This window comes from Dreissena polymorpha, chromosome 4 (assembly GCF_020536995.1).
Source record: "Dreissena polymorpha isolate Duluth1 chromosome 4, UMN_Dpol_1.0, whole genome shotgun sequence".
NCBI lineage: Eukaryota > Metazoa > Mollusca > Bivalvia > Myida > Dreissenidae > Dreissena > Dreissena polymorpha.
In genome coordinates, this window is record NC_068358.1 from 40595284 (window position 1) to 40621483 (window position 26200).

Genomic DNA, 26200 nt, shown 5'->3' on the forward strand with positions numbered 1-26200 from the left:
ATCTGTCTGATTGTTCCATCGTCTTACATAATCATTTTTTTTTTCAAACATGGCCGTGCAGAGGCTTCATTATGTGTAACATTTAATAACTACACGAGCTAAGGTTAATTAGATTGTTAAGGTAAATTAGATAAATTAAAATAAAAGACTGACAAAGTGGATACTATGTCGTTGAAACACGAATAAAATAAATGGAGCGGCAATGTTCATTGCAAAAAAACACACTCGACTGGCAAGAAGACCGTACGTACAAACATATAGGCTTAGCGAAAGCCTCATTGACTCCACACCTGTATACATGTACGCACTATTTATAACTTATGTCCCTCATTAAGTCGCTAATTTAAAAAAAACTACGGTTTCATTTGATCGAAACTAGTGATGAGCAACCGAGACAATCACACCACGGTATTTAATTATTGGAAATACTAAACTAATTAAATTAAACTTTTTATCAATATACTGCAGTAAAAAAATAAAAGTGTTGTTTTTTTGCTGTTTTTTAATACCTTTTAATCTTGTTTACATGGTTTTAAACAATGGGTGAAACATATGCGATTGAGTACTTTTATTATGTTTCTAAAACAAAGCAGTTAGTTAATTCTTCTCCAGTTGAAACATTTCAATAACATTAACTTAAACGGAAAAAGAAAGTGTGAGCTGGTATATAAGTAATTTGATAAGCCTCAAATAATTAGTAAGTCCCCGTCCGATTTTCCTTGAATGATTATCAGTGTGCATATGTCCATATATCTTACGATTATGAAAGTTAAAGCTTTACGACACACTGTTATTATAAAGAGTCTTAAGAAGAAGTCTGCAGTCAGACACAACTTCAAGTTCAGCTGTTATTATAAACTCAATGGACATGTTATAAATCAGGATTTTTTTTACTACGATCGTCACTTGAATTGTGCTACCCCACGGTATAATAAAGGACCGTCCTTGTACAACTTTAAGTTGGTTTCGACCCCACTGTATGATAAAGGATCGCCCTTGTACAACTTCAATGCCGGCCACACAATGTAGTCAAGCTGGGACCCGGACTTTGTGTAAGCTCGGTAGAAGTCAGCGTTCTCTCCGTCATCAATGCTGCATATGTACACTGGACGTTCTTGTATGCACATCCACCAACAGAGCTCAACGCACTTGTTAATGAACTCTTTTGATTTTGCTGTTGGACCATGCTTCACTAATTTGGCTTTTGAATCTTTCAAGAACACCTTTCAGTAACAAGCAAAGGACAATTATTATAATAAATAAAACACTTTCAATGTAAACCTCCAATGCTCTTTTTCAGCCCCAATTATTATTATTCTATAAGTTGTAGGAGAAAGACAATTCTTATTTATCATTTTTCTCTTTCATCCGTTTGGTACGTTTGCTTTTCTACCAATAAGTATGTCAAAACTGTTATAATAGATAACATTAATCAAAATATGCATGATTTGTAAACATAAAAATGTATGTTTGTACCTTCTGGAGCCGGTGTATTTTAGTGCGAGCCTCTGTCTTACGGAAATGATCAACAGCTTCGGCCGACTTCTCATGTAACACAAAATTATACAGTCTTATAAGATCTAAGGGACTGACTTCTGATATACCTATTTGAAATGCACAAAAGATTGTTTCTAAATATTCAACGCATCATTTACTTCGTTAAATTAAAACCAAGCCGCTTTGTTTTAACACAAACGAACACAGTTTTCTAAAACGACAAATAAATTTCGTTTTAAATCATGAACGCATGGTATCTCTCAAAGAAACTAAGTGCACGTTTTAATAAACCAATCATAATGTGTTTATATTCATATGTTGTTGTAGAGTTTTTCTTCTTATAACGTTTGTCTTATTTCCAAAATACTGATATATATTGCGTCGTTATTCAATAAAAGAAAAAGATACAATTGACTGTTATAGATGCCTCATGAAATGTAAATTGTTCAAAAAAGCAGGTATGCGGTAAAGCCGTGCACTAGTAAATATGGTTTCCGTCTAGTTTCCTTTTGCTCCCAAGTTCGATCCCCACTGTGGAAATAATCTGGCGAATTACCAAAAAGTAACCAATTTCTGGTTATATCCAGGAGACGAACTAAATGGTATTTTTGTTTAAAGATTCCGATTGATTTCCAGCTAAAATAAATTGATTTTCACTTTAGCAGATGGGGCAATCACGTAGAAGTCAAGTTGGCGACGTCCATGCAGAGGAAGCTGTTTTTCGCCGTTTTATAACCTTTATTACAATGTACTTATATTATGTTTTAATGACGCTCATTTTCCAGCCATACCAACAAGAAAGTTACCAGCGTTTATTTCGATATAATGTTAATATTAAATTACTCGCTGCGAAATTTCATAGCGGGATGATCTAATTACATCTCCACTAAGTAAATTTTCGGGGAGTAAAGTCGAGATAAAAGCGAATTTCAATACGAAATAAACGCTTATCACCTTTTTACTGATATGGCTGGAAAGTGAGCGTAATTTAACAAATTTAAAAAAGGGAAAAAGGGTATAAAACGGCGAAACATAACTGTGTCCGTACGGACGTCGCTATCTTGACTATTTAGGTAAGGTTTATAAGTATGTAATGCATGGTTAAGTATATACAGGAACAATGCCAATTACAGGTAGTGTCAACTTAAATAAACTACCTAAGCGGCGTAAGGTATGTTCTTTTTAGGTTTTAGCCTCGAAAATACAACAAAATGTTTTAGAAAGGTAAACAAAGCACATTCGAATACCTTGATTTCGCCCGCGGCTTTTTCGGTGCAGAATTGGTATGCTAACTGTAAAAAGACACACGGTTCTATAATAAACATGGTGCTAAGGTCAAATTTTTTATATTTGATGATATTTTTCAATAATTAATAGTTTTACACTCACACTGATTGTCATTGATTCTTCGTCTGTGCTTATAAGAATTACGTAGCGAAATTAGTGTTGTTGTATGGATACACGCGATGGTTAGGTGTTCAATTTCATAAAACAAATACTCAGCTTTTTGAACATCTTATCCTTAAATGTGAGTAATGCCTCCCTAAAGTGTGTATATGGTCATAGTATGTTGGTGTATTTCACGTGTTGTAGGTTTGTTTCTTTTTTTAAAGACATTAGATCATTATTTTGTTTTGCGTTTTTACAGGCAAATACATAAATATTATGGTCTTTGTAGTCTCACAAAATCTGTGGATGGCACCAAAATAGAAATACCGGGTATACAGTTTTACCGTCGCGTAGTGATTTTAATTTGCAGGCATCTATTCGAATTATAAAACATTCGGACATGGATGCTCAGTTATCAAATGTGATTACCTTGACGACCTCCAAAAGATCTTTGATTACTTCCTTCTCGTCTACTTTACGACTGCGAACCTCTTCCTCAAAAGCATCGGTCCATTCATTGTCATAAAGCTCGGACCAGCGCTCGGCTATTTTCGTGGGTCTGTTTGGGTCACTCAAGTCCGTAATATCTGGATTGTCATGGACGAGAGCTATACCTGCTTTTCTGCTACAAACAAAAACACTCAATCGATGTCCGTGATGTTCTTTGCTCAAATTTTGTCAATTAACAATGACCATTATAATAATTCAATACTAAACTAGAAATACACACATATTGGGGTAAACTATTGAGGCTGCAGGTTACCCCACCCTAAGTTATACCGGATTTCAAGGTATCATCGCATAATCAGTTGATCTGTGGTCATTTTATGCATCGTTGTAACTTAAAAATGTTTTAAATTTAACTTTATCGTTTGTTTTCTTTTTTTTAATCGACTTGTTCATAGATTTTCGTATTTTATACATGCGTATTATGTTCTAAATAGTCTTTACTGATCACAATAGGAAGATAAAAAGTTGAAAAAAATATTGCATTGCCCTGCATTGGAACCCGGGACCTCTGGAACTCTGGAATCAATAGCCCTACCACTGCACCACGCATGGTGTAATCCATACCTATGAAGTATAAGATGTTAGTAATACACGTATTGTTAAAATAATCACGAAACAGCGTTACAGATGTTTTATTATTTTACCGATTCAAATGATAATTTATTGATTTATGAACCAATAATTTACAAAATCTTAGTAAACATAGTTCATATATTATTTTTTAATCTATTGCAATTTCTCTTAAAATTGTCATTATACCGAACGGTGAACAAGTCCCTTTAACTACGAGCTTATTTTCATATTCTTTGAAAAATAATTTAGAAACAGTTTAAAAAAAGAATAGCCCCATTGAAGCCACAGTAAAATGATCAAAGCTTATAATTTCATGCAAGCTAAGGAAAATTATCAGGTTATCATTAACTGGTATTTTCTATCATTCATCGCCTAACATGTAATAAAATATCCTCGTATAGATGCATTCAGGGTTTATAAGTTGTTTGTTTTAAATAGCATCCACTTCAAAACTGTTGACTTGTCTCACTGTGCATGAGAACCTTCAAACTGGATGCTCACTAAGTAAATATAAAATCAACAATATAAATAAATACCTACCTTCCTATCGTATTATGTTTGTAAAGAACCATGAACCAAACATACTTTGGCGACTGTAGTGAAAGCTATAGTTTACAGTGGAAAATACCTTTTCTCCAGAAGTTCAGCGGTGCTGCCATTACCGTTGTCTTTCACCTTGTTACGTGTTTCTCTTTCCACCGTGTACCCAGAAGATTGCTGAGCACGTATTTCCTACAAGTGTAGTGACACAACGTTGAATCAAATATTCACACCAGTATATAGTCTATATTCTGTGAAAACGATCATCGACCTAATATTGTACGCGAGGATCAAATTGTTTAATCTTCATCAAATAAACGTAAGAAAATGAATAAAAGAACCTAGCTGTATGCAATCATATGGAAATGATATAAAGTATAATTGGTAATTCTATAAAATGATAGTACTCTCAATTCATGGGTGGTCGTTTTAAAAATATTTTCACTGTTGGCTGAGCCATGATGGAATATACTTGCTCGAATGACCACATGAAATGATAATTCGATCTTATACTGACATCAGCAAATTGTCAGTTTGTAGTATGCTTTTTGTATAACAAACAATGTGTTAAAAAAAATAACGTCTTCTGTATTAGCACGTTCACAATGTTATGTCATGTGGCCGCTTAAGTTGCAAAGAAAGCTTAAGTTTCATCATCGTTGAAATATATATATATATATATATATATATATATATATATATATATATATATATATATATATATATATATATATATATATATATATATATATATATGTATATGTGGGTAATAGGTTGATAGAGATATAAAAATATGTAGGTAATATTGGTATTGAATAGTCTATAACCAATTATACAATATAGTTCACCATGCCACAGTGACATAAGCAAGTATTATCATTAAACTCGAAAAGAATGAATGTATAAAATTAACTTATTTCCTCGACTCATTCTTTTAAAGTCCGAAATAAATTATATTATATATACTCTATCAACCTAGGTTTACAAAATAACATCACAAAGTCAAACGTCTTTATTGAGTGTGCAGTTGTAAGTTTATAAATAAACATTCAGTATCAGTGCATATTTATAGTACACGTTGTTTTCGAACACAGCAATATTGAGATTTGATCCAAACGTTTCCAAACTTACCTTTAAAGAAAGTTCGATGTCTGGACATAAAGAAATCACTGCACTTTTTGCCCACGATTTAGCTGAATTGATACTGCCATAAGCTTTGGACAGGTTTATTATTTTATCTAGGGTTTTCACATGTTCTTCAATGTTTGGCACACGTTGCGAAATTATTTCCTTGTTTTGTTCCAAAACTTCCAACTCTCTCTGTGCCTCTATTAATTTCACATCAGTTTTATCAACCGCCTCTTTGGTATTACGCGATATCAAGTATTCTAAAAACAAATTAATTTTGCTTTGCTCCATTTTGTTATGTGTTATTTACATAAAGATCAATTTACAGGTAATTTACTTCCTAGTTACCTTAAGAGCGCCCACTACTCTGCTGTAAGAGATAAAACTTCGCGCTATGCGATCTATTTATTGAGTTGTCTGTACAAATCGATATTTGACGTGTGTATTTGAATTTATGCGTAATTTCATTTTTGTTCGTTAGCGTATGTATCTAATCTCATATAAATACTGGTATGTTAAAACTGAATTTCTAGGAGTTTATGTACATGTCACCTACTACTTTCTATTTCCACTACTGGCTATGGGAATCGATTTGTTGACTTATACATGTATAACATTTCGTTTCGTATAAGACGTTTATTATTATCAGACTTGGTTTATTTGGTCTGTGCGTGGACTGTTTTCAAGTATGAATGTTAATTTATTTTGTCTTAAATTGAATATGAAATCAAAACATTTCAACAACCAATTGCAGTATTCTCCCTTGGATTGTGCGTTTGCAGTGATAAATACACGCATATATTGCGCGTTAATCCATTCAATGTTCAAATTAAAAGCAAAGCTAACTCATTATGTTTCTATCGAAGCGCGTTAAATCGTTTTACATTTTATTAAAAGTCGAGATAAACAAACACAAAATATTAACTTGGTTTTTCTTGTTTTATTTTTGCACAATTATGTTTTCAAGTCTGCAGCAATTTTTAAGCATTTATAATAACTTAGTTTACAAGGATAACAACCTGTGAAATGTATGTGTATCTTCTTTAAGTTTCGAAATTATATGAGTGGTTTGGAGTTTGCAACTTCATTACGATTTCATAGATATCACTATTATCGACCCTGTGCAATTCCTTTACAAAGCACAGGCCCGTTTCGCTGCATTCGCACGACCGGCCAAACGCAATAGTCAAACAACGTGCCGGGTCTTGTATACGGCATGTAGGCATCCACCTTGAACGCCGTGCCTTCTTGCTCCCTTGTCAACCACTCCAGATGCATGGGCGGATCATGCACGTACATCAACCAGATAATCTCGACACACTTTTCAGCATAGTTTATAAAATGGTTACCGATGCCTGTGAATCGCCTTGGTAGCGATGTACCTAGCTCAGACGCGATAGCCCTCCGGATTTCCTATAGGTTTAATAATACCGTTTAGCTTATATTGTACATGCGCAAGAAACTAAAATAACAGATCGATACAGCTTTTTTATTAATACAATTATAATTAAATGTAATAACATTACACATTAAATCAATAGGTCAGCGATTTTCCATCGTTTTCATGTATGAGGAGAACTGCTACTGATTGGCAGATATGAACCGGATTTAAACAGACTTATAATGGGATGTGTAAATATCAATTGACTTTCAATTTAACACACGTTTATTATGGTAACACTTATGGCATGAGTTGTCCTCAATATGTAATTTTATCTAACCGTCGCATGTGAGCTCGTTGGATTGATATTAGTAACATACATACGTATGCCACAATTACAATGCTAAATTGTTATGTTTATAGGCAGAAACAACACTCACTCGATGTAACATCGGAATAGGCAAAATATGATTCACCAACGATAGACGTTCACCACAGATTCGTATTTTATGTGCATCTCGTTTCAAAACTCGAATATCATAACCAATGTGTATCATATGCAAAATCAAAGTGACATCAGAAGCCAAAATATGCACAGTATGATATGATTAATGATGTGTCGAAGATGGAAGTTTTCCCCATATATAAACATGGACTTTTGAAAACATTTATCTATGTTCTAATATTTGATATGGATTTGGAAACGTTTAATTGTAATTTTAAACAAACAAAGAATACACATGATCTATTGAATTATGACAGTTTTAGTATATAAGAAAAATTTGACAACATTAGGAATACCAGAAACAGCACACCTTTTGCAACATTGGTACTGACAGTTTGGCAATTTCACGACGGTAGTCTATCAGCATACAGCGAGCCTTTGAAGCGATTTCGTCATTATTTTTGGCTATTGTGTCATCCATTATGGATTTCTAAACAATCAATGGAAATAAAATATTTTAAATTATTTTCAATATTTGTGTTTACTTGTACATGTGTTTGCTACAGCGTTAAAAATATTTTTTTATAAATAAAGTTATATTAAAATTAATGCAAATTTAACAAAAAAAAAGTATATTGAAAGTATTTGCATAAAATGCTTTTTATCACCATCTATGACCATTTACTTCTTCAAGGAAACATAATCATCGTAAGCTAAGTATGTGCCCGCTTAATACCTAATATCATACCTTATTTAGCGGATCCCTGGATACCATTATGCCTATAACTGAATTCTCGACATCTTGAAGTTGTTGCGTAGCTACACTCGCACAGATAATGGACGATTTCTGTAATAGGGAAGTATTCAAGAATCAAATGAAGTACTATTAAGTTTACTTAGGAACTTTTAATTAGGAATCAACAAAACAAAGAATAAGTGCTTTTTCTATCAAATTATGGTTCGACTACAGTATGTGGCCATCTAAGAAAGCAGTTTTAAACAATTTGCGCTATACTGTACATGTAATGCTTCAAACGAACTTTGGGTCAATTGTTTACTGTCATTGACCATGCTTATTTGCTATAATTTTTTAACAAAAGGTGATCAAAGCGAGTTGCTAATACCGCAATAATCCACAGAAGATGTCTAACTGCCTGCTTATCACCAAGGACATGCGCCAGTTCATCGTGTGCCGACTTCCATTCAGTTTTGTAGAGCTCTGTGAACCTATCTGCCAGCGTGGTAGGACTGTTTGCCGACGTGTAGACGTTCTCATACCCCGGCCTACCGTCATCCCCAGCTCGACGTAACGTGGTGACGTACGTTCGTCTGTTAATTGAAGCATACACGGTTAACAAATTATGTTCAGTTGTATATACGTTATGAAAGTTATATCAACGATACCAGATTAAATATAGTCATATTAGATGTATTGTATTGTGTATGTTAGGGTGTCAATTCACCCTACATTACTTAAATACGTTTGTAAAAATTCAATAAAAATTTGATAATGATTTTTCTTTACCTTTTCAGACAAATATATGTGTAAATGCATCGCCCGATGTTTTGGTGACTGAATTATATTTTCGAATGTTTTCATATGCAATACTCGGTTCAATAAACTCGTAATAACATCTAAAACACCTTTCTTCCTCTGGTACAGGCGAAATATTCTGCCCCTCTTTCGTCTCTTTGAAAACAATCCTCTCATATTCACGCTTGATAACCGGGGACTTATCGTTCCAGTTTCTGTTGTCATCCTCGTTCAGGTTGTGGTGGACGATGGGCGGTGACGGTGGGTCGCCGGGCTTAGACGGCGGCTCCCACTTGTCCTCGAATATTGTCGGAGATTCTGTCTTCTCCTCCTGAAAAACGTATGCGTAATATTGTGTACTCAATTCGCAGTTTCAAGTATCTAACACGTATGTGTGCTTTCAATGTTTCAGATCAATAATTGCAAATGTGAAAGGAATAATTCATCCTTAAATATATGACGTTCTATTGCATAAAGCTAGCGACAGTTAAACACGAACACACATATGTACTAAAAGTATTATAAGTATATTGCATCGTAACTATTTCCAAGGGGGGCGGACGCATCGAACGCCCCCCCCCCCCCCCTAGAATCGCCAAAGTAAAGTCAATTCATTTGATGTTTCGCACTTAACTAGATCTTAATCACCTATTTGAATTCATTTTTCTAGTTTTTCGTACACAACATTTCCCACTAATAACAGGCAATCGCTAAATGTTTTAAATTTAGAATCTCTGTCGCCCGGTTTTTAAGTCGAACTTTGCGATTCTGATGTATCCATCTTTTTGCACATTGATTCACATATGCGAAAAGACACCCTCGTATGGTGCTGTCGCTTAACCCACTGTAGGACAGTTAAGTGAGATTTAAATGAAATCAGTTTTAGCTGACTCTGAGACTGTTAGAGAGTTTCGGACTATGTATTATACTCTGTGCAATTGACTGATAGATCTTAAACGAATCAGTTAAATAAAATCTCGTCTTCATCTTGGTCATTATCTTGCTGTAGGTACAAAAAATAGTTTTCATGCTCTCCCCCTCCCTGCTGTATTCGCCACTAGCCTGATAACCGTTAGTGTGTTCTTCTTTATAGCATTTATTCCGGCTATATCCATCCGTATTACGTATAAACTATGCACATGTTTGGCATTATAAGAAGGTACTTTGATGACAGAACATAAGGCGTGACATGCTCGAGAAGTGGATGTCATAGCCTTCAAAATCACTAAAATCGTGGAGGGAGCTTACGGGGGGATTCGCCCCCCCCCCCCCCCCCCTGGACTCCCTAGCAGGGCATTGCCCTGCAACTACCAGGGGCCCTAGCGGCCCACTGGACCCTCAGCAAATCTTTCAATATCCCGCTCCCACCCCCCTAACCAGAAATCCTGGATCCACCCCTGGATAATCTGCCATCAATATCAATGTCATTCTTTGACATAAACAAATCACACGGCTAAAGCGTCTAGAGCTGTCAATGATTTGTGTTGTTATTTAACATAAATGTTTATTGCTGTAATATTTATTTCATTTAAATGAAGTCATATGCAAACATTTACAGATACTTGCACAGTAGTAGGCGATACGATCATCAACATATGGCAATACTCAATGATTAAAAAAAAACAATAATTACTTTATACCACTCATTTAATATACAAATAATTTCTTATGTTTCGAATGTATGCACGCATTACCATTTTCTCTCGTTTCGTTTTCCTCGGCATGTAACTCAACATCTCCTCGTGCTCCTTGTATGCCTCGCCCAGCAACTCCACTGCTAGTGCGTATTCGGAGTGTTCCACGTGCTCAATGAGCTTCAATACCTTGTTAAAACTGACGTCCGTTCGTACGTCTGGTGGAAGTTTCGATTTAACGTCAGTGTATTCGTCCTTCGCTAGACGGCAAAGCTGAGGCGTCAGTTTGTACATTTCTTTGCTTTGCATGAAGAAAATCAGGCGGTGTATCGCAGACTTCGATGTCATTTTCATGTTGTTATTTAGATAGTGTGCACTTCACTTTTAATATTTGTAATATTTTTTTAATTCCGAATTCATATTTATTCTCGTCGATTCAATATATATTTAATTAAACATTCGCATTTATTTTAATATTATTTCGAAATAAGTTGTCTTGATTTATATTGTATTGCTTACAATGCAATGGTTAAAAAGACCACGCGCACAACGTCGTTCAATAAATCATTGAATGTGTTGTAAACAATAGAACTGATATAAATCTGTTGGTTCCGAACGAGTGCCTGTTAATTGGCGTTGGTTTTACTTTTCCTCTGCCGTATTGAAACACTTTAAAATATCAAAAGGTTTTAAAATATTGCAATTTTACGACAATATCGACTACTCTTGATTATTAAAACTAAACAGGCAAGCTGAAGACCCATTTAATATACCAGTTTTAAAGTCATATGGTATGATTTCAAATATACAACAATTCTTAATATTTATTTGTGTTCTATTGTTCAAAATATTATCGCGTGCGCGCGAGGAAACTATTATCAAATTAAATGTAACCGTAATTTGTGTCCGATATTTTTTCGCTCAGACAATGTTCGTTGTATAACGAATAAATTACAACAAACAACCAGATACAAAATTTAATGCACACATTTACTAATTATATTCTATAACTTTGCAAATAATATTCTATATCACAGCCAAATAGTTTGATGACAAAAAATAAGCAGATACAGTTATTGCTCATAACACACGGTAACAGATCTACAAGTACATTGTTTATCACGAATACATCACAGAAACAATGCTTGATGATTCTTATAAATAAAAACATATATACATGAAGGAACATATATTAATAAAACAAAACTATAGTCTTACACTCTGTCAACATAGGTTTTACCATTTTAAAACATTTGCACACATACTTATATTGCCAAAATCTCCTTTCATAACGTTCTTCAATAACTACGTGCGCTTCATACAAGTTTATTCATCAATAAAAGAAACAAACACACTCTTAAAAATAATAGCGTTATGATAAATAGTTATGCGGTGCACGAAGTTCTCTAAATGGTCCAAATCCATCTTACTACACACCATTATAATACAAAGTGCTTTTAAATAAAACATATGATCTTAATATAAAAAACTCTTTCTTTCTCAGAAGCGTTCACACTCGTTTAACTTTTTCGAATGTCAACTAATTCACATTAGAAGCATGAATAGTGGCAAGGCTTTTACAATCCAAATGTATTATCAGTCTATACCATGTCGATATACAATTAAAACTTTATACGTACACCAGGTTGTTTCACTGAGGCTTTCTCATTAAAAACTTTCATGGCGTATGAACTCAACATAAACCGCTCATTAGATACCCTGAGCGATTCCCTTCGAAAGTATCTGCCCCCGTTTTCCTAGCCGAAGCATCGGCCAAACGCCATAGTCGTACGTGGTTCCTGATTTCGTGTACACGTTGTAGTGATCGAAGTTGAAGCGCGCGCCCTCGGTCTCCTTGGTGATGTATTCCAGCACAATGGATGGGTCTTGCACGCACATCAGCCACGTAAGCTCCGCGCACTTGTAAATGTAGATCGTTACCCTGGAGGCGTCGCCAAGGTAGGTTTTCGGAAAGCCCGACGACTCAATCAGGGTGCGCGAAATTTTATCACGACATTCCTTTATTGAAAAAAAGTATTATTATTATTATTATTACATGTATGCGGCAAATGTTGAGAGAAAATAGAAATTATAATAGGTATTTATGCTTAATGTGTCAATAATTCACCATTTTACTCAGAGCGAATTTGATAATAAATGTTGCTTCAGTAAATACGGAAAAAACCACTATATTTGGGTAAACAAACCACAATCTTAATAATTATTCCACGAATTCAAAGATTTTTTGATTTTTTTTAAAGTACTGTATATGATACTAATCATTTAATCAACTGACTACTTCAGTTTAATATAATCATATATTACTATACCTCCTTGACATATGGGATAGACAGCAGCGCTGTTTGCTTTCTGTATTTCAATAGTAGAGGACGTGATGCCGGAATCGTGTCACCTAAATTCCTGGGCATGTACCCGCCAAGCTGCAATAACACAAACTAGTCGAAGTCACAAATGAAACAACATAACATCTTCTTCTTACATATAACACTCAAAACTTTATAAGTCTAAATAATATTATGGACACATACTGTTTAATTATTGGTAGGAATTGCATATATGTATTAACTTATAACTATTAAGTTACCTATATGTATTAACATGTACTTATTAAGTGACCAATATGTATTCACTTGTTATTATTAAGTGCCTCAACAGTATGATAATAATGGAACCGCGTCATGTGAAAATGGGTCTTATGTCATATGCGGCCAGCGTAGCTCCAGCCCAGCCAGGGCATCTGGTAAGTCTGGTCAAGAGCTACACTGTCCAATTATGGCAAAAAGAAACCTTACGTAACTTTATAGCGGACAGGGAAATTCCTTACATGACTGCGCGATTTAGAAGGCCACTCTCAAGCTATGCTGGCCGCATATGACAAAAGAACCATTTTCGCATGACGCGGCACAATTTAAGACAATTTTTATAATTTAAACGAACTTCAACCGGCGCTGAAATTGTCATCTTATATTCATCAGAATTGATTTGAACATTATCATTACTTTTTTTAAACAATATTCACAAATAAGCTTGTAAGATACAATAACTGACAACATTTAGGTACGCATTATACGATGAAATCTGTAAGAAAAACTGTTGTGTTGTCCAGTCATAATTCTGAAATGATATAAATCACAACGAAATTATTTTACATGTTCCGTGCCGGGTGCGGACATGAGCCCTAGTGCAGCCTTTTCAAGGTCCTTTAACTGTTTATCAGCAACGTCAATGGCGATAAGCCATGCCTCCTGAAAGGATACACATCACACTGAAGCATACACTAAACTACTTGCGCAGTAACCCCACAGTGACACAACATCGAAGTTGCACATGTATACCATTTCATACCATTTGTATTAGTAAGCGTTTGTCCACGGGACAAAAATATTTAGTTTACGTTAATTCCTCTATTAATTGTGTCGATACAAAATGGTGGTATGTTTATTCCAAAACTCAAACGATTGTTCCCAAACATCAGTTAACGACACCAAAATTATTTTTTCAGACAGGTTCAAAAATAATTATGGTATAAAATGGTAAACATAAACATGAGTCTCCACCACTAGTTAGCTAAGTACGCTCAGTTTTACATGATCATTCGGTCCAGGAGTGGTCATGACACCAAATGCTTGTTTTTCAAGATCGCGAAGTTGTCGGTCGGCGACATCGTTTGCAATTAAAGCTGCTTCCTGTAAACATAGTTCAACACATAGTACAACAACATACGCAATATACCTTGTTTCATTGTTTCTATTTATTTATATTTTGCACATATTCAAATGCTTGCTACATTAGTATAATGCGGGGTTCTTTAACCAAAAGAAACGCAGTTGTTTATTTGGTTTTATGATCCTACGGTTCTGTTTTAACAACATATATTAAATCGCATTTCGTTCATCAAAAACAATACTCCACTTGTGGATAAATTTAGGTATTGTCATAATTATCACTAGAGTTTACCAACTTACCGTTACAATCCACAGCAGATGCCTTACAGTTTTCTCCGAGCCGAAGTCTTTACAAATCTCATCATAAGCATCCGTCCATTCGTTGCTATACAGCTCTTTAAACCTTCGTGCAAGTTCGCTTGGTCTTTGATCGAAATCCGGCGTTTCCACGTGCCCATGTCGTGCAACACCCAGACCAGATCTCCTAAAATGTTCACAATTAAGTTTAAATAATTATTCTATTATAAATTACATTGTGACACTTGGTTTCAACTCTCTGGTCATGCGATAATTATGTTTTAGTGTTGGCTCGAAAAAAAATCTGTATATAAACAGAAAATAATTGGTGAAAAGTGTTTCATTTGTTATTATGTCAGTGTAGATAATAAACTTACAATCACATGCATAAAATTGTGGGTGCAACACGTGCAACGTATTAATCTAGAATGTGTCATTACCTTGGTTCTTCCTTCTCAAGATGGATATCATCACCCCCTCTGTATATATCCCTTTCAGCGAGAGAATTGAAGTTTTGTCTGTACTTTTCTCGATCCTGGCGTTCATGGTTATCAACAGGGTACGTCGGATAGGACTGTCTGTAGGTGCTGCTTCCGATCTTCTCACTCGGCTTGTCGCCGTGGTCTCGGCCCCAGAGATCCTTCGAGGAGGCCATCTGAGATCCTGCCTGGTACACGCCAGCATCTGAACGCTTCGAACTGGCCTTGCTACGGCTGCTGTCTTTGCTGCTTGGACGATTGTTGTTAACGGTATCTTTTGACGATGACAGGTAAGGTTTCTCTGGCGATTTTAGACGTAGGCTGTCAAAATTGTCCTAAAGACGCAACCACATGTTCTTAACATTTTGAAAGTATCAAGTAAAATAAATTAACAAACATTAAAAATAAGCGTTTACAAAAAATATATTATTCTGCAATTTATATGTTTTCGAAATATTTTGTAAAATTGTATGGTCTGTAAACGCTAGTTACGTGTACGCATCAATAAAATGTACTAATAGAAACCCTAAAAACTAAATTTATACAAAGCGCAATCGTTGTTAATATGCTAACATTTAACAATAATAAAGGTTCGTCATTATGTTCTAAGTCTTATTAATTCTTTGCGGTGTTAAAGCCAATTACAGAACAGATTCGTGTCATGTATTAGACGAGTAATAAGTTAACTCAAATTTACCTTGTGCGGGTCGTATACATTGGGTGGCTCTTGTGGATATTGCGGAAATGAGTTAGTTTCATTAGGTGGATAATTGCGTGGATCAGGCATATTCTAAAATTATACGATTGCGAGAATATTATATAAGCACATGCCCCGCGACGCTAAATCACAAAGCATAAGCGTATTTCAACTAAAGTCTAGTGTTAACCCAAACCCATACACTGTTAGAACTTATAACATTATAACGTAAAGTAATGAAAATGATAAAGTAAAGGTATTTTAGCCATATACCTGTGGATTTTTTGCTGGCGACAAATACCCAGGGTTGTTCTTCGGGGTGGCAGGCGGTGGTCGCTTATCAGGGCTGTATACTTCCTGACGCCGATTGGACGCGGGCCGTTCTCCCATGGAGCGGTCAGAGTAGCTCCCCTTGTACCGAGGCGACTAGAAAGGGTTCGTATAGTTTATGCATTCGAGTTACTCTTAAAGATCCGCATGGATAAACGATTCGAACCTCATTTAGTTGTAATCAAAAGACTAAAATGTTGAGCTAGATTGCTAAACTGATCAGATATTGACTAGTTCATATTATATCAGATCCGCAATATGTGTGACTATGTCAACTGTGGTATTTAGATCGCCGTGGTGTAATGGATATGGTGTCCGCCTAGCGACCGGGAGGTCACGGGTTCGATCCCCGCTGTGGGAGCGTTCTTTCGATCTCCCATATAGACACCAAGTACTGGTTTTAGGCCCAGGAAACGGACTCGAGAGCATTTCAAATAAGTAAGAATTACTTTCTATGCAATCGAGCTAAAATAAATAGGTTTAAACTAACTGTGGTATTTGATATCTCAAGTATACATTGTAGCCATTATATAATGATTATATTGCTATGTATCATTGAAGTTTGCTGGATGTAAATCTCTCATCAAGAGGGCCCCAATACCTTAGCCTGTAATAAAACCTAACCTTCATCATCTGAATCTCTTCCATCCGCTGTAACATGGACGTGTACTCTTTGAAGGAGGCATCGATCAAATTCTTCGCCTCACTAAATCTTCCCATTTCAGCATACTCGATCATCAATTTCAAGTTCCTGAATGCAGTTTCATCGTCCTCTAGCTTCTCCAGATTGGACTCGTATTCCTTGCGGACGAAGCCGGAAAAATTGGCCGACACGTTGTGCCATTGGGACTTTTGAAGGTAATGAAATAACTTGTCGATGTTCGGGGACTTGACGGGTGTATGGAGAGGCATCTCTGAAATTCCAGGTTTCATTATTTTAAATTTGAGTTAATAAGACTTCTGTGTAAATAATTCGTCTAAGGTATTAACAATATAGTCTTGTTAACATTGGGCCAGTGGTAACACCACATTAAGTTAGTTTGCAATTGAATGTTTCTCTTAGTATCGAGTTACACAAAGTTATGCGTGTTCGTGCTTTCATCATGCATTTCAGTAGCATTTGCTTTTTCTCAACGTGATACGATTAACTGACATGTTTAGACGTTACGTTTAGTTCAAGGAATACCTGTATGCTTAGTCCGGTGTTATATCCTCACTGAAACGTTGCACAATTGGTCTCAAGAGTTGTTAAAAAAGGACTTTGAAAGGACGCTATCGACAAAGCACTCTTTACATATGATTTGAGAACTTAAATTAAATCATTTTTATTATCACCTTGTTTATGATATAATATATTGCGCATTTGTATCATGATTTCTGACATCAGTCAGTGCGTATTTGAGCCGTAACCGAAATGTTGTAAACAAATACGCGAATATTATGTTTTTTAAAAGTATCTCGGCGATTCGTTATTTAGTTAATTGATATGCACACGTTTGTTTATCATCAACTATTATTCATAAATATATGGTTTTAATTTCAGCATGTTTAAAAGTAAAATAAAAAGATATATTCGATGTTATAAACCTGCGTTTGTTATTATTGAAATAATAGAGTCGACACAAACATGGACGCATCGTATCATATTACATTTAAATATAGCAAATCGAATGGTAAAACTACAAACATTTACCCTAATAACATGCTACCCAAACAAATAATTATACCTTATCAGGGCTATTAAATCAATTCCTTAGCCTTGTAATATCAAATTATCCTCTCTGTGACACAAATAATACTATTTACATAATAATTCAAACATTTGCTTCTACGGGTATTTGCACAAACGATCCCGTATTTGAACAGCTCTGTGTATAATTGAACAGGTAATTTGGCTCATTTGAATACCTATAGTTTTACGCTTAACTGTATTCAATGGTAGATTACTGATCCGTAAAGAGTCTTGTGTTATTGAATGACATAAAGTATTCGGTACCTTTTAACTCTAAAGAAAGGCATAACAAAACTGAAATAACATTCGAAAGTTCATTTTTAAGTTGTTTCTTTACTCAATTCCAATGTCAAATCATTGTTGCCAGTTAATGAGATTAGTTGATCGCCGAGGATCACATTACGAGATAGTGGCATTTTATTTCACCGCATTACTGCTTTAGTTTTTGTTCGTTGTACAACAAACAAAAATATCTTGACTGATTTTTTTCATAATGTGTGTTTGACCAAAAGCCGTTTCGTGTACATCAAATCATTTTTGATTTTAACGAAAACTCTTTTTTTTTCAACAATACTCATAAAAAGATGAAATAACAACAAATGCAAAACAAATGTGAATATATTTTTTTGCTAAATAGTTCTTCTTTAAAGGGGCCTTTTCACAGATTTTGGCATTTTTTAACTTATTCATTAAATGCTTTATATCGATAAATGTAAACATTGGATCGTAAAAGCTCCAGTAAAAAAAATCAAGAATAAAATTAAAAAAAGGAAAAGAACATTGCCCGGACCAGGTTTCGAACCAGTGACCCCTGGAGTCCTGCAAGAGTCCTGAAGTAAAAACGCTTTAGCCTACTGAGCTATTCCGCCGAGTTCATATTCCTGAAGTATTTTATACCATATATAAGCAATCTTCGTAGTTTCACAAAATTTAACGACAAAAACAGAACTCTCCAAATTATTCAATCGTTTCGCGTTGCAACGCTTTATAATTTTTAGGTTTTAAAATCGTCAAAAGATGCATATAATGGCTATATTAGACCATGGTAAATGTTCAGTATTACTGCTTCCTCACAAATATCATAACTAAAACGAAAATTTGCGAATCTGAAACAACTTTTTTCAATTTTGTCAATTTACCAAAGCGTGAAAAGATCCCTTTAAATGCGTTCTGCTTTAGAATGAAACATTAACATACATATCTTTATTTTATCTCATCACCGTTGGGAACTCAGAAAAACATTAAAGTATCATAGCATCATAAATTGTATAGTATAACAATGACGTGCTTTCATAACCAACTAAACATAAAATCGTATTCCTTTTAAACATATTTATTACATGTATATGCCCTCTTAATTCAAATATGAGTTTATTTAACGAACCGTTCTTTCATTAAAGTTGCCTTCAACAAATTCCACACGCCGACAGAAATGTGTATTTCAATAGTTGTAGTTTATCCACGTCTAGCGCCGGCATTATGATAAAAAAATACCACATCTATAGTTGTATTTAGTGGTGTTTTCTCAATTGTCATTGGTCATTTGACTAATACAAAATGTTAGAAAAAAGAAAATTGCATTGGCATTATAAGGATAAAAACTATTTCTTACAGTCCGCACTCTTTTATTTCAGGCAAGTGACAATTAACTTTCCAATGCAGGATAATTCACACAACACATCATACAATATTACAATAATTGCAGCTAATGACACCGCTTACGAACGTTAAATATCAAGCATTAGGGGTTAATAACTAATAATTGAATATAAAATTAATATCTCCACTGGCACCGCTCCTGGACTTCACATTTTCAAGTTTTGTTAAAGACTTTATGATTGCCGATGATATGGTGTCACATGTATAAATTCACTGTCAGTCAAGCATACGGTATGTCATAACGCTTAATTGTAGCGCGTGTATCGTGTGAAACCGGTAGCCTTGGGGACCACTATGTCTCCAAACACGACATCAGCTACCCCTCGGCTCATGACGGGACCTCCCTGGTACTGTAGAACAACCGGCCACACCGTTCCGACCACTTTCGTACCCTGTCCACTGAACGGCTTGAACTTCTCGCGATCTAGGGTGTCTCCGAAACGAACCCATTCGAGATGCATCGGTGGATCCTGAACACAGAAGTTGCATGACAAAATCCGTTTCGAATTAGAAAGATCAAAGTATAAACATGTCAACATTGGTATGCCCAAATCGGATCAGTTTTATTACATTGCCATAATAACTTTTTTCATAGTCCGGTTAAGAAAGCACAAATCATTTCATGACACCTTCGTGTACATGTGGAAACTTCAGGTCTGTATAGTTTTCACAGTTTCTATATCATAAATACCAAGCTTTTAGACTACGATATAATTTGCGAAAGACAAAAAGCGATTTGCAAATCCATTAATTAATCCCGATGCCTAATGTTAAAGCAAAAAAGTCACAATGATGACATTACCTGAATACACATGAGATACGTATACTCTATTGTTTTCAAGATATATCGCCGGACACTGTCTGTGATCGTTCCACCAGTTTCAGGAGGAGTGCGCGTCATCAGCGTCATAAAAATCTGCAATACCGGAAGTTGTTTCGCATGAAGATTATATTATAGGAAACATTTATTATAGACATAAAATAACGTTTAATCATATGGTATTTTTTACGATGTGAATGTGCATTTGCTATACTTTTTGTACAAACCGATATCACCGATATCTCTAAATTTGTTAACCATTGTGTTCCAACCATGGTATTTGCTATAATTCTGTACAGAACTGATGAAAAATTTCTGCATCGAACATCATGACAAAGACATACTAAACTTACTTGTTTGACTCCAGGTACCGATGTTCGTGCGAGACATCTTCGGTAATTCATCAAAAGCTGCAATGTTTCGTCCCTTTCGAACTTTCGAGGAGAAATACCATCAGATACCTGAAACATAGGTCGACAACTGCTGCATGATTCTGTGTGATGTCATTTTTTTCTATTACTGTTATGTTATATGCAATGTCAAGGCCTGACCTGGTGATATATTTGTTTATCCTACTTTACCCAGATTTAAACTTTGGCTTGATATTGCAAATATAAGGATCATTACCAAGTTGCATAAAGATGAAGTCAAAAATGAGGCCTGTAGAGTGGAAATATGTTTTGATTTTGTATGATGTGCCTTATTGTTGGACGCACATAACCCATATTCGAAATTTTAAGAGATATTATCAGGATAGATAATCTGCTTTAGTTGCATCAAGATTGGATAAAAGTTTCATCTAGATTAGATTTTTAAATGTTTCTGTTAAGTCGAGCGACCTAAACGTCGACGACACACAACGCAAGAAGATCGACGCCGGACATGACCACGATACATCATCATGAACAATTCGCGTTTAATTGTGAGCTCAAGATGATAATGCTGCTTGACTTTGTCCTTCTTTCCATGCATATATAATACCGACCCCTCATGAGCATGCGTTTATGGATGTTTCTATGTTATTATTGAGAGTCTGTAGGTGTTGTTTTTATTAAACTTCAGCAAACGGTCTTTTAATTTGTATGGATCGCAAATTAAATCAAGCGTTTCAATATTTTTGCATACTATTTGAGTTTTTTAGTAAAGTAATTTGATGTAAATTTGCATATTTATTTGTTAATCAGTGATTGTTATAACTCACAATAGGCCTCCGCCTCTCCTTTTCCTCATAAGATGGTTTAGACATGATCCTAATGATTTCCATTTCTTTTTTCATCAGATCTTCGATCTGTTGCTCTGCCATATCCTTTGCGAACTCGAATGCGACCTATACCACATCAGTTCATACAATAAATTTGGTTCAAAAATATCTCTGGTATTCAAACAGTGCATTAAATCTTAATTTTCAGTTCAGTCGCTGTATTGAAGCGTCTATTAAATAACAGAAAATTGGTTTGTGCCCCTGATTTTGAAGATGAATAAATACCTGGCAATTAAATACAAATCGGACATAAATGTTGGTATATTATTTAACAAAATCCAAAAAACACATTTAAAAAAAGAGATTTAAATATTTTTAATATGCAAAATGAATGCATGTTCTACGAACATTTATTACAAGCATTGCTTACCCATGTGACCTTTCCGAGGTACACAAGAACCTTTGCTTCTTCCGTGTTGACTTTCAATTCTTCAAAGGCTTCCTGCCATTCATTGTCATAGATAGATCTATAATCCTCGGCCAATCGGATGGGCTTCATGTCATCAGTTAAATCACTTTTGGTGTCACTGGGTTCTGTAACCTGTGTACCAACAAGGGCACTTAACCTAGAGTTATTCGCGGCGAAATGTTAGTATGCTCATCTTATTCATAAACATGCAGTTTACAACTGTTATAGATGGTATCTTAATATAGTGAAGAGTAAATGCATAAAAGCACAACCAACGCAATTAACAATATCATATGATTTAATGTGAAATGAATTTATATTTGTTAAAGGCAATTTTTATAGAAAAATATTATATTTCATGCGAGTTCTTTCGTTAAATTTATACTAATCCTTCAATTTAAACGTTAAGAAACAAACTAAATCAGATATCTGAATGATTTCTGAGATACAATTGAAGTTTGACATAGATCTCTTATACAAAAATACTAGAGAATGCCATTCACTACACTCTGCGCAGATTTTTGACTGGTTTTATATCCTAATTGATATTTATGTCAAATGGGGCCAAAAAACTAGGTCAATATGTCAACCTTTAAAAAATCTTGTCATTTTTGCTTTTACCTCGTTATCACTGTAACGCACAAATTTTTGTCACAAGCAAACTATCTAGGCCTAGTTCGCATCAGGGACAATTGTTTACTCTAATTAGTCTAGATCACCATGTACAATAATTAAACGAAAAACATAGAAATGCTCGTATTGAAAGCAGCTAATTTTACTCTGTAGAATGTTGATTTCTAAGTTAAAACTTTTTTTTTAATTTCAAAAGCGGATGTTCAAAATGCAAATTTATACAGTTCAAATTGTTTGAAATGTACACACAAAAGCGCAATCGAAATGTAAAGATAACCCACTCGTTACTGTACATTGAATCTGGTATATGTTATTAATAAATATTTATTTTAACCGATAGTATATATAACTAATTTATATGCCATCATGGTATGTTGTTTCGTCAAATAAGTTTTAAAATAATAATTATTAAAAGGTGACAAATAAGAAATATCGTTTAGTGCATGCAAACATTTTTATTTTTATAAAACATAACAGGCTACTTCCGGCATGCAATGGATATGTGAAATAATTCTCAAAACAAATACTTATCATGGAACCACTATACCATGCACAAACAGGACCTAACCTAATAAAAGTCTTTTATATTTTACCTGAGTGACAGCTGGGCGACCTTTTGCTTCAGCTCAACTATCTCTTTCTCCTTTGTTTCTATTATTTTTTGAGTGCGTTCCTTGAAATTCTTTTCTTGCATGTACAAACTGGAAGTCATTCTCGGATATCTCTAAATAAATTAAACTTTGGTAACAGCGGCGTATAAATACCAATGTACGGTGTTAATACAGTTCTGTTAAATGAATTACAATATATTGATGTACAAAGTTAACGAACAAACAAATTACATGTTAAGCTAAAGAAACAAATTTACTGAATTGAAACATTACACCGACATTGAAAAAACAAACCGTTAAACAAGTGTTTATAAAATTATTTTATTTGTGGAAATAATTAAACAAACTATACCGAAGGTCTAATAATGGTACTTTGAAGACGGCCTATTTCTCCTTGAATCTGTCTGTACTGCTTTAACGCAGCCGTTGCCTCGTCTGGCTTGACTTTAAGACCGTCCTGTAGTCGGCAAAGATACTTGAAAACCAAATCTTTATCTGAAATGCATAGCACGATGATCAAACGAAGAAGTGTATTTGTATGCAATTGAAATTACCGCTGGTTAATTATAACTTTTTTCGCCTATGCTTTCGCTTGATAACCATGTTGTACAATATAAAGATATATTCTTTACTCAGCTTTTATCGAATGCAAAAGAATCTGACAAAAGATCATACTTATCTATGTACGATTCAATACGATTCAATGTTATATATCATATATCCTTATTTGAATTTAGTATATTCTCTTTCTTATTTACAACGACACTGTCATGCATGCTCCGTTTACTTACAATTAACACCGAGATTATTTTCGAAATTTTCAAACAAAACAAGCATTAACATTGTACACAATCTTAATTCCACAATGTATTTACATATAATTGGTATACACACGCACATGCGCACATGACACGTTCTCTACATACCAGGAGTCTGCAACCTCGGACTGTTATGGACCGATACATTCGTCTCCAGATCGTCTTGGATCTTTACAGGAGTCTTCGGTTCACCGTACCGAACTATGATCGGCTTTTCCATGTGCAGGTACATGATAAATAATGTTTGTTTAATCAGTTATTATTTATTTTCCATTTTTCAACACTGATTAAGTTGTATATCAATCAAAGAAACCATTTTATACACATTCGGTTATGTTAACACCTCGCAATTGAAATTCGATCAGCTTATTTTCAATGGATCATAATTGGAATGTCATAATGTTTCGGACTGAGCGTTTTTGAAACCAGAGTATGACATACTTTACATGTATTAATGGTTACTGGAATGTTGCCAATTTCCAAAAATATTTACGTAGAAGCTTTCAATGTAAGATTAAATACAAGAGGTTCATCTGTAGTTGGAAACATTATCGGCATGTTGCCTCATCGGTTATACAGAAATAAAGCTTAATTTTGCAAACGATTTATTCGTGGTTGAAAAGAGGATGAATACTATTAAATACTTTCTTACAACATACAGAAAAAGTGCGTAGGAATTCCGGTTTCATTCATGTTTTATTCCTGTCGAACGGAAAAACGTAAAGGCTCGAGCCAGCTAAAACGTCTTTCCGCAACTAAAGGAAGAAACTGAGGTTAATACACATTAACAGGATAGTATACACAACATCGGCTGTATTGATACAACTCTTTCCTAAATCCTTCCTTAAAATGCACGCGGAAAGATGTGACTGCATGTATCATACTGTAAAAATCACCTCACCGTCTCCAAAACGTCTATTAGATGGAAAATGACTAGAGGCCAGCTAACTAGCGAAAGTTAATACTTTCTAAAACATTTCCTCCAAACAATATGCAATTCTACCTTAGTCAAATGATCAAGTTCTTTTTCAAGCTTTTTTTAACAACTTCTTCTAACGATATACCAGCAACTGCACTTTAAAAGCACGAGCTTATTGTCACCAGCAGAATAACACGGCTTCCCTGGCAGCTGAAGTTTCTTAAGTAACGAAATCTTTGTTGCAATATATGCTAATAGTGGGTGTAGGAATTTCACCACTGGTGTTGATATTTGTCCAATTTGATACTTGGTGAAACAGGTCATCTTTCTTTCAGTTCAGTAGATACCTTACCAGAATCAGGAACGCTCAAACAATGCTCAGTAAAGATATCACCAAAAAGTTCAGTCCTTCTGTTTGTCCAAGTCTTTGATGTTCTTCGTTATCTGGTTAGTTTATAAAATCCTCAGTTACATAGGAGCATGATGTTATTTATTGTGTTTGATAAATTCCATGAACAAAAACCACTAGAGATTTTTTGTATGAACATATGTATAACTATGCAAGATTCAAATTTAATATATACCAAGTCGTATAATTATATGTATGTCATGAGAAGTATACTGTTTGTTTTGATGCAGCCGCTTCATGGCGTTTATGGTTGAATTGGTTTGAGTCCTTTAACATTGTAAAAACATCTTTATCTAAGGCACACACATGTTAAGCTTATTCGTGAGAGTATCTAATAGATTTTTGAATGCATTTCATAGCACAAAACAAGACAGTAATATTGTCGAATTATTTAGGGTAAATAGTGCTACAATCTGTAACACTGACGTACAAACTATTAATTCTTGATACCGCCCACTGGTTAGTTTTCGAACAATGGAACAAAACAAATGTTTCTATGAATTCGGTTCCATGATTCAAATATTAAGTTGTTAACTGTTCAGAATCGCGTCGAAACAGTCAACATAATAAAATAAGATTGAAAACCTAGATACCTGTATGGTACACGTCGAGTCGCTTGTAAAAAATGAAATTATTATCGTTATTGTAAAGTCGCCTGATCAAAGTTGCACTTAACCCAAGTTGAGCCTTTGAATTTGAAGTACAACAGGCCCGTACGGACACATGCAAACAGACGTACGTGTGCATATGTACTTCATCGTGCTTGTGAAAGTTGACCTTAAGTGACCCTCCCAAAAACTGAAGCTGTA

The 26200-nt window shown here is 34.8% G+C and overlaps 3 protein-coding genes across 5 annotated transcripts; all 3 read right to left on the reverse strand.

The window, feature by feature from the left end:
- Positions 1–553: 553 nt before the first annotated feature.
- LOC127879079 (uncharacterized) lies at positions 554–6175 on the reverse strand. Of its 3 annotated transcripts, none has more exons than XM_052425681.1 (7): positions 5641–6175; positions 4598–4701; positions 3883–3960; positions 3316–3511; positions 2745–2789; positions 1477–1545; positions 554–1223 (listed from the first exon to the last, which is right to left on the reverse strand). In XM_052425681.1, the coding sequence occupies exons 1-7, from the start codon at positions 5926–5928 to the stop codon at positions 903–905; spliced, it is 1101 nt and encodes a 366-aa protein (XP_052281641.1). In that variant the 5' UTR covers positions 5929–6175; the 3' UTR covers positions 554–902. The 3 variants fall into 3 exon arrangements, with proteins under 3 accessions (XP_052281641.1, XP_052281642.1, XP_052281643.1); XM_052425682.1 differs by having other exon boundaries at positions 1477–1542; positions 5641–6173; XM_052425683.1 differs by lacking the exon at positions 3883–3960 and having other exon boundaries at positions 5641–6168.
- A 5442-nt stretch (positions 6176–11617) lies between these two features.
- On the reverse strand, positions 11618–17968 carry LOC127880255 (uncharacterized). Its single transcript, XM_052427570.1, has 9 exons — positions 17848–17968; positions 16745–17034; positions 16064–16216; positions 15791–15883; positions 15055–15428; positions 14618–14801; positions 13802–13897; positions 12962–13072; positions 11618–12650 (listed from the first exon to the last, which is right to left on the reverse strand). Exons 2-9 carry the CDS (start codon positions 17030–17032, stop codon positions 12342–12344), a joined length of 1608 nt encoding a protein of 535 aa, XP_052283530.1. The 5' UTR covers positions 17033–17034; positions 17848–17968; the 3' UTR covers positions 11618–12341.
- Positions 17969–19480: 1512 nt separating this feature from the next.
- Positions 19481–24445, reverse strand: LOC127880256 (uncharacterized). Its single transcript, XM_052427571.1, has 8 exons — positions 24172–24445; positions 23598–23740; positions 23228–23358; positions 21963–22158; positions 21533–21658; positions 20685–20792; positions 20314–20427; positions 19481–19981 (listed from the first exon to the last, which is right to left on the reverse strand). The coding sequence occupies exons 1-8, from the start codon at positions 24293–24295 to the stop codon at positions 19757–19759; spliced, it is 1167 nt and encodes a 388-aa protein (XP_052283531.1). The 5' UTR covers positions 24296–24445; the 3' UTR covers positions 19481–19756.
- Between the last annotated feature and the right edge of the window lie 1755 nt (positions 24446–26200).

Coding starts and splice junctions, on each gene's coding strand:
- LOC127880255 (XM_052427570.1), bottom strand. CDS start 17,032: ATGCCTCTCCATACACCCGTCAAGTCCCCGAACATCGACAAGTTATTT. Junction 16,217..16,744: donor AAGAGATTCAGATGATGAAG/GTTAGGTTTTAT, acceptor AACCCTTTCTAG/TCGCCTCGGTACAAGGGGAG. Junction 15,429..15,790: donor ATGTATACGACCCGCACAAG/GTAAATTTGAGT, acceptor TTGCGTCTTTAG/GACAATTTTGACAGCCTACG.
- LOC127880256 (XM_052427571.1), bottom strand. CDS start 24,295: ATGTACCTGCACATGGAAAAGCCGATCATAGTTCGGTACGGTGAACCG. Junction 23,741..24,171: donor TCCGAGGTTGCAGACTCCTG/GTATGTAGAGAA, acceptor TATGCATTTCAG/ATAAAGATTTGGTTTTCAAG. Junction 21,659..21,962: donor ACCTCGGAAAGGTCACATGG/GTAAGCAATGCT, acceptor GATGTGGTATAG/GTCGCATTCGAGTTCGCAAA.
- LOC127879079 (XM_052425681.1), bottom strand. CDS start 5,928: ATGGAGCAAAGCAAAATTAATTTGTTTTTAGAATACTTGATATCGCGT. Junction 3,961..4,597: donor GCTGAACTTCTGGAGAAAAG/GTATTTTCCACT, acceptor TATACTTCATAG/GTATGGATTACACCATGCGT. Junction 3,512..3,882: donor GTCCCGGGTTCCAATGCAGG/GCAATGCAATAT, acceptor TTTTGTTTGTAG/CAGAAAAGCAGGTATAGCTC.